Source organism: Babylonia areolata, chromosome 22 (genome assembly GCF_041734735.1).
Source record: "Babylonia areolata isolate BAREFJ2019XMU chromosome 22, ASM4173473v1, whole genome shotgun sequence".
NCBI lineage: Eukaryota > Metazoa > Mollusca > Gastropoda > Neogastropoda > Buccinidae > Babylonia > Babylonia areolata.
Window position 1 is genome coordinate 29,203,765 of NC_134897.1, and position 21,615 is coordinate 29,225,379.

Below are 21,615 nucleotides of genomic sequence, written 5' to 3' on the forward strand. Positions count from 1 at the left end.
CAGGAGCAGTGTAAATCTTCAGAACACATACATGAGTAAGATTCATTATTATTATACTTCCTGTGCATTAATCCTCGTGAACAGGGGTTGATGTCAGAAAAAAAAACCCCAATATGTCTGACATGTTTGTTTCAGAGGCTGGCCATCTTTATTGTGGAGCAGGACAAAAGCAGTTCTCTGAGGGACGCCCTGAGGGTGCTGAAGGTGTACATCAACAACCCTCAGTCAGTCAGTGAGATCTACCTCAGATACGCCAACATCCTCATCAGGAGTGACAGAGTCAGTTTGGTGTCTCCTCAGTTTTTTTTTCTGCTTTAACCTTTCTTCTTTGCTTTTCGAAAATTATCTTTTAGTCAGATTCAGTAACTTATTCTTGTTTTCTTCTGCTGGTTTTGAAAAAAAAAAAATTGATGTGGCAGTGAGCTAATGAATTATAAAGTCTGTCTGTCCTTGTAATATGTTTCTTATTCTCTGTCTGCTGTTATGTAAATATTGATAGTGATATTCTGGTTAAGTTATTTATTTCTGCTTGCAGGTCCAGTGGCTGAAATGTTTCTATCCTGCTTTTAACAACTTTTCTTGTTGGGGTGATGAAGTCAGATGGGTGGTCTTTATTTGTACCAAGTACAGGAGACACCCTTAGTTATCTGTTAGCCTATATAGTGACAGTACATATTATTGCAGAGTCAGAAAGCGGTACAGATCTGTAGTCTCATTAGATTAGACAGATGTTTCAATAACTGGGATATTAAAAACTTACAGTTGTTAGCGAACCATCAATTCAGCAGCTGTATTGTCAAAACAATTTAATAGATAGGAATGTTGATTTAAAAAAAGATTTATTTGAAAATAATCTTGAGTCATTGTATGATGATGATAACGATGAAACAGTGATTATAGATAACAATTATCTGAAGCCTGTACCTTGAGCTGTGACAGTGGTACAGTTGAATGGTGTGTGTGTGTGTGTGTGTGTGTGTGTGTGTGTTCTCAGGTGTTGGAGTACATCCAGGTGCTGAAGAGCATGGACTGGAGCCAGGCGAAAACGCTGGGGGAGAGAGTGGTTTCCCTTGCGGAGATCTGCCTCGGCAGCCACATTGCTCAGCCTGCCATCAAGACAGTCAGTGCCCCAGTATAGTTTCCTGCTGGTTGAATTGCATGAGTGGAATAGTTCTGTAGAATACAGATTTCTCTTTGAGATTGCAGACAGTCTTTTTGTTGGTGTCGAAGAGTCACAAAGCTGTTAAATTGCATGGGTGCGAATGTTTCTATATAATACATGCAGAATTCTGTATGAGATTACAGTCTGCTCCTTGTTTTTGCAAAGCCTCAAAGCTGAAACTTTATCTGGATATGTATTGCTGAATATGACAGACACTGGTTTGAAAAAAGGTTAAAATCAAGTGTTTCTTCTTGATGTAAAAAAAGAAAAGAAAAAAAGAAGGATTTGTTTGTATGATCCCCAGTTTTATGAATCTGCTCCATTGTGCTTGTACAATTATGTGATGATGTAATATCTGCATCATAACGGTGAAGTCATTTTTTGGGGGAGGGGTAATAATTGTTTGTCAGTGTATTAATAGCTTATATGTGAAGTATAATCTGTCTGCATCATAATGATGAAGTAATTTTTATGGGGCTGTAATTGTTGGTCAGAGTATTGACAGTTTGTATGTGATGCAATATCTCCATAATGATGAAGTTATTTTGGGTATAATAATTGTTGGTCTATACATGTATGTATCTGCATCATAATGATAAAGTCATTTCTGTTGGTAGTTATTGATTGTCAGTATATTGACAGCTTGTATGTAATGTAATATCTGGATAATGATGAAGTAGTTTTTTGGTGGGTAATAAATGTTGGTCTGTGTATTGATAGCTTGTATGTAATGTAATACCTGCATAATTATGACATAGTTTTGGAAGGGTAATAATTGTTGGTATATGTATTGGAAGGGTAATAATTGTTGGTATATGTATTGGAAGGGTAATAATTGTTGGTATATGTATTGATAGCTTGTATGTGATGTAATATCTACATAATGATAAAGTAGTTTTGGGGGGAAGGGGTAGATTTACAGGTTTTTGTGTTTAACATGGTTTATTTAAAAAAAAAATTACTTGGACAGTCCTGATACAGCCATGTGCAGTCGGCTGGACTATAAGCAACAGTGTGAAATTGTTGGTCTGTGAACTGATAGCCTGTATCAGGAGTGTGTTTTTACCCAGGTGTTGGTCATTGTACTGATAGCCTGTGTCAGGAGTGTGTTTTTACGCAGGTGATGGTCTGTGTGCTGATAACCTGTATCAGGAGTGTGATTTTACCCAGGTGTTGGTGTGTGTACTGATAGCCTGTGTAAGGAGTGTGTTTTTACCCAGGTGTTGGTCTGTGTATTGATAGCCTGTGTAAGGAGTGTGTTTTTACGCAGTTGATGGTCTGTGTGCTGATAGCCTGTGTCAGGAGTGTGTTTTTACGCAGGTAATGGATCAACACAAGGAGCGCATGACACTGGCTGCTGTCCTCACGCTGCAGCATCTCTTGCCTAAAGCCACAGGTACTTGAGCAATGTTCTCATGGAAACAGTCCAGACAGTCTTATGCATTGGGCTAAAGGATTTTTTTTTAGAATGGTCCTGACAATCTTCAACATTTAGGATTTTTGTGTGTGTCCATGTGAATGAGCGTACATACATATGTATGCATGCGTGCATGTACTTGTGTATGCATATATGCATTTGCTTGTGTGTTATGTATGACAATAGCAGGATTATGGAATGCTGGAGAGCTGTCTTTCGCACTTATATTGTTCTGTTCACATTTGAGTGGGCCACCCTTTACGTAGCCACAATCACTTTACGTCCTTTTGAAACAGGTGACTTGCTCAGTCAGTGTCAGAATGACAGTGCCAGTTTTGAAATTATTGTTGAAAAATAATTAATTACAATTTTTTTTGTATCATCAACTTGTGTCATCATCACATGGTGAAGTTTAAAGTATCATTATTGCTGCTTGGAGTTTCTTTGTTGTCTAAAACTTTTGTGGGATGAAACTTCCATGTATGACTAATTTGTAATCCTGTTAGGCAGCCATACTCTATTTTCGGGGGTGCTTGGAGTTTGAAATGTCATAGATTTTACTAGTTGTATCAGAATTACAAAGTGTAGGCAGTACATGTGTTTTACATTGTGTATGTGTATGTGTACTTTCAGATCCAGCAGAGATTGATGAGCTGACCATGCAGCTGAAGATATTTTCCAGTTTGCTTGCCTTGCAGGTGAAAAAATTTTGTATTTAGACTCTGCATTGAAGGTGCCTGTATTCTTTTGCATTTAAAATCAAACATGTGGCATTGTATATTCACTGAGCTTACTGTTGGTAAACTTTTTCATATGTTTTGGTGGATGAAACCTGAAAAAAATAAATGTTATTCAAAACAGAGAAATGTACTACCAGTTGAGGGAAAGGTTTCCTTGTCTGCGTTTCAGAGAGAATACAAAATGATGCTGTCTGTGTTGGAGTACTGTGATGAGGTGAACAGAGGCACTGTGTTTGCCACGTTCACCCAGCAGTATCTCAAGGAGAAAAAGCCTTTCCTAGGATCTGGAAATCTGACAGTACTATACAGGTGAGTTATCTTGATCAGTGATTGGAGATATTCAAGTATGTGTCATACTCATCACCTGGCTGAATGTACCTAAATCTTGTCTCTGAGCCCAACTTTATTATCCTCATTCCAAACTTGCCTGATTCCTAGTTTGGAATCTATAGTCTTGTCAGCGATGATGACAACATTTTAACATATTACCTTTTGATGTTTTGCACTGAGAGTTGCTATGATAACAAATTATCAGCCTTGATGTGAATGCAGAAAGATGATACCAAACTTCTGTTTCAGTAGTGAAGTGACTTGAGCTGGTCTGTGATTGTATTATGCAGAGTATGGTTAGTGATCAGTAGATTTGAGCCAGTTATATTTCTTGGAGCTGACCAGATGCTTCAGACATGTCTGTCTTTCAGGTCATTGTACATCTAATACTTTACCCAAAGCTTTTTAGTTTCACATTTGTTTATTAGCACACTTGCTCCTTTTTATTTTTAGCAGTCACGGTCTGTCATTTACTTGTTCTGTTCTGATTTGCATGATGTACAAAAGTTGTGATAAAGTGTTTTGCACTTGTTTCTACAGGTTGGCTGACCTGCTACAACTGCAGCGTGAGGCAGTGCAGGGAGAACTTGCCGTGGTGGAAGCACGGGCAGGCAACTGGAATGCTGTTTTCTTCCTCTGCAGGTCAGTGGTCGGTTTCATCCTCCTTAATTTGGCTTGAATTAGTTCAGTGTTTGTGTGTGTGTGTGTGCGCATTTGTGTGTGAATGCGTGTATCGTTTTCATGCGCACATGGAGTGGGGAAAGCTTGTGATCCAGTGTTTACTTTGGTGGTGAAAGGCCTGTTGTATATCAAACAGTATGGCTGCAGTTTTCTATGAAGGTATCAACCAGAACAACATAGAACAATTTTGAACACAAGTTTCATGGATCAAAAAGAAGACATGCTGAATTTTCAGCATGAGTCTGTCCTTAAATGGGCAGATCTAGACCACATCAAAACAAAATATAATGTGAACAGAATCATGTTATTTAGATCTGGGAGTGAAAGATAACATTTTGATCAAATTGAGACAGCTGGAAGTACACAAGTTTCATCTCTGTTACATGTGTGCAAATATTATTATGTTTTGGGTACACAGCAACACATTTTATAAATTGGAAATTGGATATTACAAATCGGAAAAGATTTCTTACATCCAGTTATGTTTTTTTTTAAAGATCTTAATGGTTATCAAAGCATCATTGATTGTTCATGCCTTTTGTTTATGACAACTTACTAGAATAGATACATATATTACTTTACAAATTTATTTTACATCTGTCTTGTTTTTTTTCACTGATTTTATGTTCCAAAACCATTCTTTGTTGTTGTGAACAATATTGCTCATTATGTTGCCTGTGGTAGTGTGCAAACACAGTTGCATGCATGCATGCATACCTGCATGCACACATCAACATACATTCATGCTGACATACATAAAGAAACTCAGATCATACCATATTATGCATTCCCAAAAAGAAAGCACAGTTGAATACCCCTGAAAACAGACAATGGCTGCATACATGGCAGGGTAGAAATGTTCATACATATAAAAGCCCTTTAGTACATATCAGTGAACATGGGAGTTGCTGCCCCATCAACACAGAAGAAGAACAACTTGCTAATGTAAACTTTGTTACCTTTGGAGTTGATGAGAGAGAAAGAAGTGATCTGTGGTTTCAAGTGTTACATTTCTTTTGTCTTGACTGTGCTATATGAATGTAGAATGTTATGTAAATGTTGTACTGTCTTGTGCTGTCTTTTAACCCCAAAGTCGCTTTCCTTTGTATTATTTATGGGGACATAACATTGATTTTGATTTGATTTGAAAACCATTTCATTCAACTTTGCAGAGAGCTGCTGAGAGCGGAGGCAAGTGCAGAGGTGGGTCAGGTCTTGCATCGTGTGGTCAGTGCTCTTCTGCATTTACAACAAGGTCAGCGCTGTGTTCATGATGATGGCGACAGCGATCCATCCGCTGACCAGGAGCATTGTCGGCATCTTCCCATCTTTGTGGAGAAACTGGCTGATCGAGCTGTTGTCATTTGTGATGCAAGTATGTAGTGCTCTGCACCTGTTTCATTGGTTATATTGTGTTACAGTGTAATCTTTGCTCTTGACCAGTATGCATACTGCATTGTGGTATAATTTTGTCTTGGTCATTTGATCTGGTGAATGCTGATAAGTGTAAAAGTTGTTGCGGCCTTCACAATGGAAAAGACAGTGTAAATTACCATAATTATGTGTGTATATATATATATATATATATATATATATGTATATGTGTATATATATATATATATATATATATATATTTTCTTTTTTATATATTTATATAGATTGATATTAATATGATTTTAACAGTATAACATACAGATTTTTTTCATACAGCTGGCAGTTGGATTATTTTGTGCATGTGTGTATGTGTGTGTCTTGGTCTTTTAATTAAGTTAAAATCAAATCAGTTTAGATTTGATTTCTAAAGAAAAAGGCAGTGTGCTGCGTGTATGATTGAAATATGTGTTCATTCTGCAAGTGCAGAATGATAATAAGTAGCCTAAGAAATATTTATGTCAGATCAAGATCTACTCAATGCAAGCAGTATACTAATCTGTCAAAGAAATATTTCTGGCAAAAGTGTCCACCACAAGCAATAGTGTGTGTACTCAGTGTCCATCCCCATGACCACTGTTTCTGAACTTATGTGGATGTTTTGGAAACCTGTTAACCCTTTTCACCACTGCCCTATACATGAAACATTTTGTTCAGCATCTTTAATCAGAAACTGATTGTCACAGTAGTTTGATCAGAAGGCCTTACTTTTGCATAGCCCTTGCCAAAGAGTGAGTGATTTTTGGCAGGACAGTTAATTTCTTTGCAGTCTATACATCCCTTTCCAAGTTTCCTCAGAACTGGCCCAGTTTTGTATGGTAAGTGAAGGAAAAAGAACTTTTTGTGTTTCCCAACAAAAATTTATCTTCTCTTTCTTTACCTTACAAAAAAGTTGTCTTCTGGTTTTTCTTACTTCAGCTTGAGTGGTAAGATCTGTGTGGGAAGCTTTAAAATACAGCTATATACACTGATGACAGTATCAAATTGTTTTGCTAAATACCTCTCAATAAAGAACTGAATTTTTTAATGTTTCCCATATGATAAAAACATGGTTATTTTGCCCAGAACTGAGAATACAGGATCAAGTCATCAAGAAGAATTTGTTTTGTGTCAGAAATGTTGGCGTCATGCCTGGAACTGAGCAAGTCTGCGAGACTGTGGCGGCAGGTGGGATCCCAGTGTGAAGCAGCAGAGGAGGAAGATATAAGATCCTTACTGGTATGACGTTTCTGTATATTGTCTTTTTCTTTATATCATCTGTATCTGTAGTTCATTGCCTGAAGTGTAGATACAGAGTATTTGCTGGTATTTAGCTTTGATGTAAACATGTCTTACCTAGATCTGTGGGTCAGTGGCTGTAGTATTTATGCACACATGTGGTGTACTGCATCATTAACAGACAGACGTGCAGATTCAACTAGCTCAGTGTTTGATTATACATTTTATGAGTCTAGATTTGGGAGTCAATGATCAATAGGCTGTGACTGACTGCCAGTCAGGGGAAGAGGACAGTTCAGAACTGAACATTCTATACATTAATGTTGACTTAATGTGTGGTAAATTTATTATGGAACAAACATTTGGTTGATATATGTGAAGAGTCCACTTATATATGGTCAAGTTACAGTTATTGATGAAAGAAGCTGTTGCTCATGGCTGAAGAATTTTAAACATAACCGATGAAAGCAGGGACAAATGTATGTAGACACTGAAAAGATAGAAATATGCATGTCTCAAAGTTTTGTCTAGTTTTGCATGTTTTTTTTTGTTTTTTTGGTTTTTTTGCTTTTGTTTTTTACATTTTGTGACACAGACACAATATAAATATGCATGTCTCAGAGTTTTGTCTTGTGTGTTTGTTTCTGAATTTTGTGACACAAATACACACACTCTCTCTCATTCTCCCCACTTGTTTTATCATACTATCATATTCTTGGAGAAGGAAACACAGGAGTGAGGGTCTGTATATTATCATTATTACTTAGCATGAGTCTGTCGCCTCATCAGGACTGTATGGACAGCAGACTGAGCAGCCAGGAGCCCCTACAGACCTACACACTGGACACAGTGTACATGGATGAAGCTCTCGTCATGAACTCCTCCATTGCTTTGCCTCTGGCTGCTGCCTCTTTGGCTGCTACTTCTGCCTTTGTCAGAGGTCAGTAATGTGTGTGTGTGTGTGCGCATGCATGCGTGTGTGCGTGTATGCGTGACATTTTCACAGTGTGTGAGTGTATGTGCGTGTGACAGCGTGTGTGTGTATGTATGTGTGTGTGTGCGTGTGCGTGTGTGTGTGTGTGTGTGCGTGTGTGTGTGTGTGTGTGTGTGTGTGTGTGTGTGTGTGTGTGTGTGTGTGTGTGTGTGTGTGTGTGTGTGTGTGTGTGTGTGATGCAATAACACAATGCCATTTATTGAATAAACATACATGTTCATTTCAAGCTCCGCTCCCCACAAATAAGTTGGATCAAATTATTGAAACATGGATTCTAGACGCATTCACGCATATTTGTGAACATATAATATGCACTTACATGCCAGCCCGCATGCATGCACAAACATACCGTTACACACATTCCAACAAATACATACTTACACATTCCTGCATGTGCACGCGCATGCGAACACACACACACACATGCACACACGCACGCACGTGCACGCACGCGCGCGAGCACACACACACACACATATGCATAATTATTGTGATCAGTATCCTGTTCCACAGCACAACTGTTAGCTTGCCTGTTCTTCCATTGAAGTCACCACAGAGAAGATGTGCGTTCTTATATCGTTCTAACACTGAAGTAGACATTGATCTATCACTGAAATCGTGTATTTAATTGTGTTGCCTTTATATACATAGTATGGGAAATCTATGGGACAGACATAAGCATAACACATGATGACATGTACGTTTGTCAGAAGAAAAATACTTTTATCTAATTTCAGAAATATTATGTTATCTTCATCAAATTCTATGATTTCTACAAGTTTCTGAAGTCTTTTTGTGTGTGTGAGAGAATATGGTGTGTGTGAGCAAGCTTGCATTATTGTATATGTGTGTATATGTATCAGTATGCACATGTGCGCACATTCCAGTTTTGGTATATTTCAGCTGTAAAAGCACTGATTTTCCCGAAGATAAGTCCTGAAGATGTTTGTTGTGTTATTGAAGATAGTGAACATTGAAAATCAAAATAAAATGCTGTTTCCCTCTTGCTTTCTTGAAGATAAAACCACCTGCTCTGTTTATGAAAAGGTACAAACATTTCCCAGACAGAAGATAGAGATCACTGACTTGAATCCATCCTTCTAACACCTGTGATGTGATGTCACATTAATGACAGGTGGTGAAGACAGTGACGAAGAAGACGTGCAGAGTTCATCGGTTCAGAATGTGCTCAGCCACCTGCAGCCAATTGTCTCTCACCTGAGGGAAAACAGCCATCTCCAGCTAGCACTGAGATTCCTGATCATCACCACAAGCTCTCTGCGCCAGTCGCTTCTGGAGCACAACATGGGCTTTCCCCAGTCTTCTCAGGTTATAAAGGAGTTGTGTTTTTTATTGAATTGGTTTTTTTCATATGAATTTTCATTATAAAAAAGCACATGAATGGGATCTCAAACAGAAGGGTTTCAGTATTTCTGGAAAATGCCAAGAAATTACTGTTTGAGTTTAATGAATGATATATGATATGGATACTTATATAGCACCCATCTATGGTCAGAGACCAAGCTCTAAGCACTTTACAAACACGGTACCATTAGCACAATAGGCTGCATACCTGGGTTGAGCCGACTGACAGCTGCCATTGGGCACTCACCATTTGTTTTTTCTGTGTCATTCAATGTATAAAACAAGATGGGTACAGATTTTTGGCAATACTGTCTGTCAGCAGATGTTTGGCATTTCTGCCTGAATGAACAGATAAAGTTAACACCAAAATAAAGCAGTAGTATATATAAACTGACTCAAAAAAGTCAAAGTTTGATTACAGTGGTGAAGGAGACAAGGGAAGCACGTCTTCCTGCATTGACATGACTGGTGTTCTCAGTTTAAGCTCTCCCATCCTGTTTCTCACATTGTCCTTTGTACTCGTTTTATCTCTATCTTTCTCATTGTCTTGTTCTTCTTTTTTTCTGGGAAAATCTACATGAAGATTTATTGTCATTTCTGGTGTAATTGTGATTATGGTTGTAGTGGCAATATTCAAAAGGTAGTTGGCATTGTTATAATCACCTCCCGTGGGGATGTTTGGGGCTGTTTAAATAGTGTCCCCACTTGAAAATCGTGTGCTGGAAATGTCCTCTTTTCTATCAGTCATTTTTTTCTGGCTTTCTCCTATTCTTTCTGTCTTCTCTTCCTGTCTTATATTCTGCTTTACTGCTCCATTCACCTACATTTTTTCCAGAAAGCCTTGAACTTTTGTCGTCTTTTTTCTGGACTTGATGATTTCACATTCATACTGTGTTGTATTTTTTTAATGTGTTTAGGACTTGTGAGTTGCCAGCTGACATTTTTTTGGGTTTTTTTTTGTTGCACACCTGTTGTCATATGTAATTTTGATTTAATTTAAGGTTTGATTTTATTTCTGTGCTGTTCCTTTTTTTTTCTTTTTTCGTTTAAAATTTAAAAAAAATTTTTTTTTTACTCCTGTGGTGAAAAGCTGACAGTATGGTAAACATCAGAGGCATGTCCTAGGTTTAAGTGTATGAAAATGTTTTTGGATTTGTGCTTAATTTCATTTCCAGTGTTTATGTTATTTTATGTTTTTTCTTCAGGTTGTACTGGACTGATATTAATGGTGTTTCATGTTTTCAGCCCTGATGTGACCCTATGTCGTTGCCTGGGCTATAAGCAATAATAAAGGCTGGACTATAATATGTAAGCAATAACAATAGTAACTGCAAGTGTTGCTTCCTGCGACGGGTGACAGATGGTTTATAAGCAGTGATAACAGTAATGATAAGAGTTGTTTCTTGGGACAGTTGAAGCCTGGTTTATAAGCAATAATAATAGTAATGATGTGTTGTTACTTGCAACAGATGAAGGCTGGATTATAAACAATGATAATACTAATGGTAAGGGATGTTACCTACAACAGGTGAAGGCTGAATTATAAGTAATGATAATACTAATGATAAGTGATGTTGCCTACAACAGGTGAAGGCATGGCACGAGGCACAGCAGACAGTGATGCAGGAAGCTGAAAAAAGAGGTGTTCAACTGTTCCACACTCTGATGTCTTCCTTGGTGCTCAAGGTTGGAATGTTTTGTCATGAATTTCCTCCTCTGGCCTGAGATAATGTCTCTTTTCAAAAGTGTTATGTTTTAGATTGATCACATTGTAATTGTAGCAGAGGTGACCACACACAGCTTTTTTGGTTTCAAAGTAGCCTGTCAAAATATATTGTTATTGTTATTATTCATGTCTTTATTTTATAATATGTATTTTCTAAAAGCTTTTGTTGTATGTTTATTTGGAGTGGAGGAGACTTGATGATATGGATACTTATAAAGCGCTTATCCTTGGTCAGATACCAAGCTCAGAGCGGTTTACAAACATGGAAGCATTTGTACAACAGGCTGTCTATCTGGGTAGAGCTGACTGACAGCTGCCATTGGGCACTCATCGTTCGCTTCCTGTGTCATTCAATCAGGTTTCAGTCACGCAGACATACACACTCACACAGACATGTGACATTGTACATGTATGACCGTTTTGTTTATTTACCCCAGGCAGCTGTGTTTTTAGGGGTGTGATGCTGGATATGTACTTGTTTCCATAACCTACCGAATGCTGACATGGATGACTGGATCTTTAACATGTGTATTTGATCTGCGTGCATATACACACAAAGGCGGTTCAAACACTAGCAGGTCTGCACATATGTTGACCTGGGAGATCATAAAAATCTCCACCCTTTACCCACCAGGCGCCATTACCGTGATTCGAACCCGGAACCCTCAGATTGAAAGTCTTAACACTTTAACCACTCTACTATTGCGCCAGTCAACTTATTTTCTTGTAGTTTTATATGACTATACGTAAGGATAGGAAGGGTCTTATTGGAGGTTGTAAAAGGAGCATGAGCAATGGTAAATAAAGCACAAGTGTTCAAGGGAATATGTGTTTTGGTTGTAACAAAAATGGACTTTGTTTCATTTTGGGTAATTTTTACAGTGTATTGTATTGTATTTCTCTTTTTGTCACAACAGATTTCTCTGTGTGAAATTCTGGCTGCTCTCCCCAGGGAGAGCGCGCTGCTACACTACAGCACCACCCATTTTTTTGTATTTATTCATGCATGCAGTTTTGTTTGTTTTTTCTATCGAAATGGAATTTTTCTACAGAATTTTGCCAGGAACAACCCTTTTGTTGCCGTGGGTTCTTTTACGTGCACTAAGTGCATGCTGCACACGGGACCTCGGTTTATCATCTCATCCGAATGACTAGTGTCCAGACCACCACTCAAGGTCTAGTGGAGGGGGAGAAAATATCGGCGGCTGAGCTGTGATTCAAACCAGCACGCTCAGATTCTCTTGCTTCCTAGGTGGACACGATAACTCTAGGCCATCACTCTAGGCCATCACTTGAGAGAAAATAAACCAATCCCAGAACACTTAACACAGACCTGTTCATTCATTCCACAAGTACCAAAATAAATGTTTGTTTTTTTGTGCAGAAAGTTTGCGCTTTTCTTTTCGATGAATCCTTAACTTACATTTTGTGGTCAAAGGAATATATATATTTTAGACATATATCAACAGTTCTGAAGATATTAACATGTTTTCAATCCATGCACATCCTTGAATGTTTAGCATTGATGATTGGTTAGTCAACTAGAACAGGTCTGTAGCAAGTTTGCAAGAAAACCAAACCAAACCCAAACCAAACCAACATGATTTTATGGAACTGACTTGCAGGTCTTGAGTGCTCACCGAGTGGATAACAAGATGGTGCTAGCGTGTCTCCTGTCGACACCACGTAAAGTCAGCATTGACTGCTTGATGAAGAGCATTGCCTCTTGTAACTTCAACTTCCGCAAGCTGGGGGTAAATTTCATGTCCAGAAAAAAAAAGACAAACATTATCTTAGATGTATGGGAATGAAGCTAGTTTCAGTGTCAGTGAAGGGTTTTGGTATGTCACCTGTTTTTTTGTTTGTTTTGTTGTTGTTTTTACCTGTAAAACTTGTCATTGAATCAATCACTTATTATAACAAAAAGCAGGCTCATGTTTATACTCTCAGAGATGCCAAATGCTTATGTTTTATTTTAGCAACTGTGATTGTTTATAATTTTGTATTTATGGGTGATTTTTAGCTTCGGCTCAGATTCTTCACAAGATATTTTTGACATTTATCCTGAGCATTTATTGTCACCCTGTCATGTGGTTATTGGCAAGAAAAGTGATTGAATTGTTGACATTTCTTTCTTTCTAGATTGGTGGAATAATATGTGCTGAAGGAATAGACAGTGGGAACATTACACGTATGGGTCTACAGGCATGAATTTGTGTGCATTTGTATGTGCATGTGTGTGTGTGTGTGTGTGTGTGTGTGTATCTGACAGGTGATAGCCAGTGTAGGATTGGCTCTGGGCCACCTGCTCAGAGAGAGCAAGCTGATTTCTACCTGTCAGGAATTGGAGATCAACGCAGCCTGGGGGGTTCGTCTGGGCAAACTTAAGGTACATACTGAAACGACATTGTGTAAGAGTGCAGCAGTTCACATTTCGATCATCAGTTTTATTTTGTTATTTACAATAGCTTGAAACTGATTATGCTGTTAAGGTGTAATAATGGGGTATATAAGGGTAGATTTGCAGAATACTGCATTTCATTATTAACATTGTCATGAGCTACTGAAGACCTGACTCCAGTAATACTACTGGTGTTGTTGTGTCTGTAAATTTCTGAGAAAACAAAGATGGTTTTGTGGTTTTGAAGTAAATTTCTGAGAGAACAAAGATGGTTTTACAGTTTTTAAGTAAATTTCTTATACAGTTTTTATTTCTGAGAGAACAAAGATGATTTTACAGTTTTTATTTTGAGAGAACAAAGATGATTTTACAGTTTTTATGTAAATTTTCAGGAGAACAGATGATTTCATGGTTTTTATGAATGTTGCCTTAGTTGTATGTTGTTTTGCATATATTTGTGTCTGTGTTTAACTAAGAGCTTTATGTCTGAAATGTGTTTCTGTGTTTATACATGCATGCATGAAGTTGTGTGAGCTCATATGCTGTATGTTTGTAAGTGTATATCTGTGTGTGTGTGTGTGGCTTACTCTGATTTGTTTCCACCTCCAGTGATATATTATTATTTTTATTGGTATAAACTTTTTTCTTTATCATATATGAATAGACAGGTGTAATTATTGACTTACTAACATGTTGTGGGAACAGATCAGCTTCAAAGAAGCCTTCCAAGGAGGAATGTCAGCCAAGCATGAGGTGATAGCAGCCATGGCTGGCTGTGAGCAGGTGGATGTCAGGATGGTGGCCGAGTTCTCTGTGTGAGTGCACCACTGGTGATGCTGCTTTGTTTTTTTTTGTGTTTTTTGCACACACAGTTTGACCTGTTGCAGCAAAGCTTAGTCTTTGTTTTAATTGTTTTTTCTCTTCTTTCCTTTCTGTCTTGTTTGAAATCTTTAACATAGTCTGTCACACATTTTCTCTGTGTCATTTCTCTTTCATGTCATCAGTCTGTAATTCTGTTTTTCTCTTCCTCTTTCCTCTTGTAACTCTTTCCCTCATTTCTGTCTTTCTTTTCTGTCTCATTTGTACTTCATTCCGTTTTGATTTTATGTATCATAAGGAAGAGAGTACACAGGTCAGTGATATTAGCTTTCAGTATTATTGGGAAAAAAGCAGGAAAACCTGTTGACAATTTTTCATCTTTGCTAAATGTAATGTTGGCATTAGACATCTTGAACTGTGTTTGACTACATTCTGTTACTGTATTGTACTTTCTAAAATATCTATTTGATTACACATACCATGCCGTGACCCATTGGTGCAGACTGCAGCAAGGGTCTGATTCTTGTCCTGTATAAAACACGTGCAAAAACCGAACAAACACTATTGTCCCCACAGGGATTTTAAGATGGAAGCAGAGGACAGCCTGCTGGTGTATCTGGAGAAACTGTTGAAGACCTCCCCTGAACCCTGGCAGCTGAGCAAGGCCAGGGCAGTGGTGGCTGCTGTGGAGGCTCGGGACAGAAGGGATTTCCTCTTGAACAAACTGAGGACCATATACAAACAGGTAGCGACTCTGGAGCTTAACACTGGAGGGACATGCCTCAAACATACTGAAAATCTAATACTGACAGGAATTTTGAAGTTTTATATAAGAGGAGGGGTGCTCTTTTCAACAAACTGAGAGCCACATACAAACAGCTGTGGTCTTTGAAGCTTGAGATATACCTCACTTGAACAAAATGAAAGCCATTTTCAAACAGGGGTATTGAACAGGAAAAGTTTTTCTCGTGTATAAACTGAAAACCATATGAAAACAGGTATGAGTTTTGAACCTCGAGGCAGTGCAGGGTTTCCTTTTACACATCTTAAACCCGTTTCACAAACACCTAGGGGTTTTGATGCTACAGAAAGAAAAATATTTCACTGAGTTTTGTCAGACTTCTTAGTTGTAAACTACAGTCTTACTTCTGTTTAGGAGGGTCAGAAATCACACAAAATTTTCAAAAAAGATGGTGGTAATGGGAATGTGAACACTGTTGAATGTTAGCAACTTTTTGGCAAAGGATTTGTGTCAAGTGTCTTGTTACAAGTTTACTGATAGCTGGTGGTGGATTGGTCCAGTAGTTTTGACTGCTTACAGGGTTAAACAATAAATGATTTAAGAAAAAGACGAAATTTGGTACTTGTGACATTTGTAGAAGGTGAAAGTTGCTATGTTTTTGACTAAACCAGAAATCTGTCACTGTCTCATTTGTTGAGGGTTAACCTTGCCATGTGTCTGTGCAGACCAGTCCTTATGAGTATGAAGTCATTGAGTTCCTGCTGGGGGAAATGAACAGGCTGGATTCCACCCCACAGCATGAGAAAGTGAGAATTAGAATATGAGAGATATGTCGGTGACATTCATGTGTGTGCATATGCCCTCATGTGTGTGCATTTGTGTTTATGCATGCATGTATGTGTGTGTATGGATGTTTTTCAGTTTGATGTCTTTCCACTTTAAGTGATATTGGAGAGTGTCTGTGTGTCTGTGCTTGTGTGAATTGTTTTGCTGGTGCATGTATGTGTGATCTGTGTGTTTGTGTGTGTGAGAGAGTATGTGTCTTGTGTCTGTGACTGTCTGTGCCTCTGTGTGTGTGTATGTTTGTGCATCTCTGTACTTCTAAGGTTGTCTGCCAGTGTGTGAGCATTCAGCATATACTGTACTGTGTCAAACTACAGCATCCATTACTGGTATGTTTGCTCTGTCTCCATAATTTTTTGGGCCAATATAGTACTTGGACATCTAGGCCATGCTACTTTCCAGGGCCTTTCTAATGCTTACATGCTGAGCACTTCTGCCTTTCTTTATTTTATGGCCAGTGACAGGTAGCAATCATATCCTGCTGTCAGCCCAGTGGTGTTCCAAAAATGCCTTTATGAACCCATGCGTGGGAATATTTCTGTATTATATAGATAGTTTATGATTTCCCAATTGTCATTTTGGCTTTTTTCCCCCTTTCTTTTATACACTTTGTTTTGGTATTCAGAAACACACTTTGGCAGCAGTTTTTTCAGATTTACAAAAAGTCAATATCTCCCACCCTTATGAACCTTTCTTCTTCTTCTTCTTATCCCTTAAGCTCGGAAATGCTTTCCTGTCCTTTACTTCACAGATTTGAGGCAGATGGTTCTAAGGGAACCTCCGTTATTTTGACATTTACTGCCATATCTACCTAGGTCACCCTATTTGAGCCATTAGGGCAGTTGTCACCCTCCTCTTCTGATTTTTTATGTGGTTTTGATATGGTACACACTTCATTATTGTGGCATCATAATCATCACTTCTTCTGAAGCTTACAGTCTGGCAGAATATACTTATCACATCCAACCTATACTCATAAGAGCTCATCCTTAGGTAATGGTATGGTTATGTTGGTGAGTCATGGAATGAGGATGCACAGTGCTTAATTGATGGTGGTAAAGGGTCTGGTTGGATAAGGTAGAGATTGTCAGGGGTGTCTCAGTTCTGGTGATAGCTTGCTACTCTTTGGCATGGGAAGTGTGATGATGGAGTCTCCCGTCGGACCGACGGATGAGTAGGCAGGCAGGCTTATCTGTCAGTGTGTGTCCTCATATGGGAGAAGAGGCCGATTCTGGATGCGCAGCACTTCCCACAGGTGTTGCAAGGGAAAACGTCTCCAGAAGTTGAACCCTGCTTCCTTCGCTCACGCTTCTCCTTAATGGCCAGCGTTCTCTTGTTTTCAAACGTCTTTATGCCACTAGAGCACAGCATCCTGCAGCGAGAGCGGTCAAGGGCATCAGTTTTCCAGAAAGTGGTGTCTATGTCACAGGATTTGAGGTTCGTCTTCAAGGTGTCCTTGAAGCGCTTGCAGGGTCTTCCAAGTTCGCGGTGGCCTTCCTTCAGCTGGCCATACAAGAGCATCTTCGGGATCCTGCTGTCTGTCATGCGGACAATGTGTCCTGTCCAGCGTAGCTGGCACTGGATCAGCAGCCTTTCGATGCTGGGCAGGCTGCTCTTCTCTAGGACCTGGAAGTTGGAGACCCTGTCTTGCCACTTTATACGTCGTCCATGTTTCACAGCAGTACAACAAGGTGGTCAGCACAACAGCTCTGTAGGTTTTGATTTGGGTGCTTATCCTAATGCCTTTGTTGTTCCACAGCCTGTTGTTGAGTCTGCCAAAGGCGGAACTAGTCTTGGCGATGCGCAGCATCACTTCTGCATCAAGGGCTCCGTTGCTGCATAGGGTGCTGCCCAAGTAGCAAAACTTATCGACTGACTTGATCTCTGTGTCATCGATCTTGATTGCAGGTGGGGGGCAGGCACTGGCGTTCTGTGAACTAGCTGGTTGGTACATGGACTCGGTCTTGCTGAGGCTGATGGTGAGTCCAAAGTGCCTGCAGGAGGCTGAGAACCTGTCCATAATGAACTGCATGTCCTCTTGGGTGTGTGCAGCAAACGCACAGTCATCAGCGAAGAGGAACTCTCTCAACAGTGCCTCAAACACCCTGGACTTGGTGTGGAGTCGCCGCAAGTTGAAAAGTTTGCCATCTGTGTGAAACTGAATGTAGATGCTCCGGTCACAGTCTTGGAAAGCGTCAATCAGCATGGCAGAGAAGAGAATGGAGAACAGTGTGGATGCCAGGACGCAGCCCTGCTTCACTCCATTTACCACAAGGAGCGGATCCGACATGTCAGTATTTTCCTGTACTCTTGCCTACATGCCATCATGGAATGACGCAATCAGCTGGATTAGGCTCTCTGGGCAGCCGAACTTTAGGAGGATCTTCCACAGACCATGGTGGTTCACAGTGTTGAAGGCCTTAGGTCTACAAAGACCATGTGGAGCTCCTTGTTCTGTTCACGGCACTTCTCTTGCATCTGGCGTAGGCAAACACCATGTCACATGTTCCCCTGCCTGAGCGGAAGCCGCACTGCGCTTCAGGGATGACTGTGTTGGAGACATGGTCAGACAGTCTGTTCAGTATGATGCGGGTGAAGATCTTGCCGGCGATGCAGAGGAGAGAGGTTCCACGGTGGTTATTGCAGGATGTTTTGTCTCCCTTCCGTTTGTAAATGTGGACAATTGAAGCATCCTTGAAATCCTGGGGCATCTCCCCTCTCTCCCTAATAGGCTGGAACAGGGCGGTCAGCTTGTCTGTCAGCACCTCGCCTCCATACTTGTAGATGTCAGCCTGGATTCCATTCGCTCCTGGTGCTTTTCTTGATGTTGTCAGCTTCAGGGCTTTCCAGGTCTTGGCCTTGGTGGGAGGGACAGCTAGTGAGTCATTGACTGGTAGCTGTGGGAGGGCTGCAATTGTCTCGTCAGATACGGACAAGTCTCTGTTGAGGAGGGTTTTGAATTGCTCTGCCCAGCGGGCAAGGATGTCTTTCTTGTCTGTCAGGAGGGTGGTCTGGTCCAAGTCTCGGACAGGGGTTGATCCTGTGACTCTCGGTCCATACACAGCTTGGAGACTATCATGGAAGGTCTTCATGTTGTGAGCATCAGCAGCGGACTGAAGCTCTTTGGACTTTCTCTCCCACCAGGTGTTCTTCATCTCACGTAGCCTCTTCTGTATGATTTGCCTGGTTTGCAAGAACTGGTCCTTCTTCCTCTGGCAGTCTTTATCGGAAATGTGATCCTGATGCTGTATATGCAGTGTGTTTAGGAGCTTGGAGATTCCAGAGTCGTTCTCATCAAACCAGTCTTTGTGGCTCCTCTGTACAAAGCCGAGTGTCAGCTGCTGCTGTGTACACAGCATCTCTAAAGGTGCTCCATACCTCTTCTACATCAGTCATTGCAGAAATTTCTTGGAGAGCTGCTTGGATTTGCTGCTGCAGCACGTCCTTGGTGATAGGGAGGCGGTGGATGTTCAGCTTACTGGGGGGTTTCTGCCTGGCTGGTTGGAGCTTGCATGCAAGTCTGATGTTCATCTTGCTGTGTACCAAGCAATAGTCCGACCAACAGACTGCTCCTCTCATACATCGTGTAATCACCTCTGTCCCTTTGCCGGACAATCACATAGTCCAGCATGCGCCATTGCTTGGAGCAGGGGTGCATCCATGTGTTATTGTACTTGTCCGCTTGTTGGAAGAGGGTGTTGGTGATGGTCAGTCCATGCTGCGCGCAGAGCGAGAGCAAAAGCAGTCCGTTGGAGTTGCACTTGCCAGTGCCGTGCTGTCCTAGGACTTTTGGCCACGAGGAGAAGTCCACGGGTGATCAGCCTGTCCACCTTTTCCCAAAGGGATTAACATTACATAAGTAGAATCACTAGGCATTATTAAGGTAATGATGATTATTATCATTATCAATAGATATATTTGTTTGATAGGAAAATCTTTATCTATGTGGTATCCACAAACAAAATTGTTTGGCTTTTATGTCAGAGACAGGATAAATGTACATGTTATTTGATCATATATTTTTGTTGGTGGTATTTCAGGGCTTGAAGCTGGTGTTTTTACTGAAAATGTACACTCGCCGCACCCCTCCCTCAGATACTGAGCTCACTGGTATCGGCGCTGCTCATGAACACAAGGAAGAGGTAATACTGTTTCACACATGTGTGCATGCACACATGCACATACACTCACACACATGTGTGTGCACTGTCACACACACACACACACACACACACACACACACACACACACACACACAAATAAAAGAAAAAAAAAGAAAAGAAAAGAACAACAGAATACAACAAAATACAACACACCTCCTATGGGCGCATTTTTCATAGTGTCCTCTTTCCTTCTACAAAATTATGCGCTGAAAAGCATTCAGAATTGTCACAGAATTTTGAAGATAACTGTCTTGTGAAAGTAGTACAAATGTGTTCTTTGTCACATGTAAACAAGCCTCACTTGTGTGGTAATAATATTAGCCCGTTAGAAACCAGGAACTATGTTTGCTGTGGCAAAACACTGTGATTTTTGCTACAAGCCACCCTGCCTACAAAAGTAATCCTTTATATGACTTAGTTTTGCAGGGTTTTTAGGTCTTTTCACTTTATGACTTTCCGTTGAGGCATCAGATGAGTGATTGTTGGTAATTTTAACATTTCTATATTTCAGTAGTTTTATTTTGATTACTGGTTTTGTGTTGAATGTCAGATTGGTCATTGGGAGGGTAAACATGTCTGTAAAAAAACCGAAAGCCAGCTCTTTCATTGTGACAAGAGTGAGGTGAAAGTTGAGAAAACCCTGACTGTGGTGGCAGTGTGGAGACGGCGGAGACTTGCTGCCACAGGGGTCTGCTCAGCGTATACCACTGCATCCCTTGCTGGAGGGGGAGCCTTGGAAAATCATCAGTGAGTGAAAGGATTTTTTCCCTTATGTTTTGGAAACATGTTTCATTTCTTTTCACTTGTTCATGGATGGAAAACGAAGAAGTCAGCTGAATTTAATGGATTACCAGAGAAAAAAAATATGCTTGTAACCATTATTTTTGTTGTTGCATGAAATGTTTTCATTCCTGTTGATATTCACACATATAGATATATGCACACACATACATGCAAGAATGAATGTGCACACGCATACATGCAGACACACATGCATACATGATTTCTCTATTGTATTGTATTTTCTTATTACTCTTTTTATCACAACAGATTGCTGTGTGTGAAATTCAGGCAGTTGTCCCCATGGAGAGTATTTCTCTACTGTGCAGCGCCACCCTTTTTTCTGCCTGCAAGTGTATTTGTTTTCTTATCAAGTTGGATTTTTCTACAGAATTTTGCCAGAAATAACCTATTTCTTCTGGTGGGTTCTTTCATGTGTGCTGAGTGCATGCTGCACACGGGACCTCAGTTTATCGTCTCATCCGAATGACTTGCATCCAGACCATTGCTTAAGGTCTAGTGGAGTGGGAGAAAATACTGGTGAGTAATGAATTTGAACCTGTACTCCCAGATTCTCTTGCTTCCTAGGCGAACACATTACCACCACTGCACACCAGTTCTCACTGTAGGCTGATTTTATTAATGCTTTTTTGCTGCTGCTCCTACTTTTACAAGAATTGTGCTTCGCAATTCTTGTGCTTTCACACACATACACACACACACAAGTAAAAACATGCATGCACACGCACGCACGCACACACAAACAAGCACGCACACACAGGCAAGCACAAGGTTTCATGTTT

At 40.1% G+C, this 21,615-nt stretch overlaps 1 protein-coding gene across 1 annotated transcript in view; it reads left to right on the forward strand.

Moving 5' to 3' along the window:
- The window catches only part of LOC143297338 (kinetochore-associated protein 1-like), a 63,521-nt gene that overhangs the window by 23,518 nt on the left and 18,388 nt on the right, over window positions 1–21,615 (forward strand). The window contains exons 27-44 of the mRNA XM_076609631.1: window positions 136–279; window positions 995–1,120; window positions 2,483–2,558; window positions 3,213–3,277; window positions 3,489–3,628; window positions 4,190–4,291; window positions 5,503–5,705; window positions 6,876–6,979; window positions 7,769–7,919; window positions 9,109–9,302; window positions 10,926–11,024; window positions 12,690–12,818; window positions 13,337–13,453; window positions 14,171–14,280; window positions 14,861–15,029; window positions 15,752–15,832; window positions 19,910–20,011; window positions 20,689–20,779. Coding sequence (XP_076465746.1) covers window positions 136–279; window positions 995–1,120; window positions 2,483–2,558; window positions 3,213–3,277; window positions 3,489–3,628; window positions 4,190–4,291; window positions 5,503–5,705; window positions 6,876–6,979; window positions 7,769–7,919; window positions 9,109–9,302; window positions 10,926–11,024; window positions 12,690–12,818; window positions 13,337–13,453; window positions 14,171–14,280; window positions 14,861–15,029; window positions 15,752–15,832; window positions 19,910–20,011; window positions 20,689–20,779 — 2,203 coding nt within the window. The remainder of the gene's footprint in view (window positions 1–135; window positions 280–994; window positions 1,121–2,482; window positions 2,559–3,212; window positions 3,278–3,488; window positions 3,629–4,189; window positions 4,292–5,502; window positions 5,706–6,875; window positions 6,980–7,768; window positions 7,920–9,108; window positions 9,303–10,925; window positions 11,025–12,689; window positions 12,819–13,336; window positions 13,454–14,170; window positions 14,281–14,860; window positions 15,030–15,751; window positions 15,833–19,909; window positions 20,012–20,688; window positions 20,780–21,615) is intronic.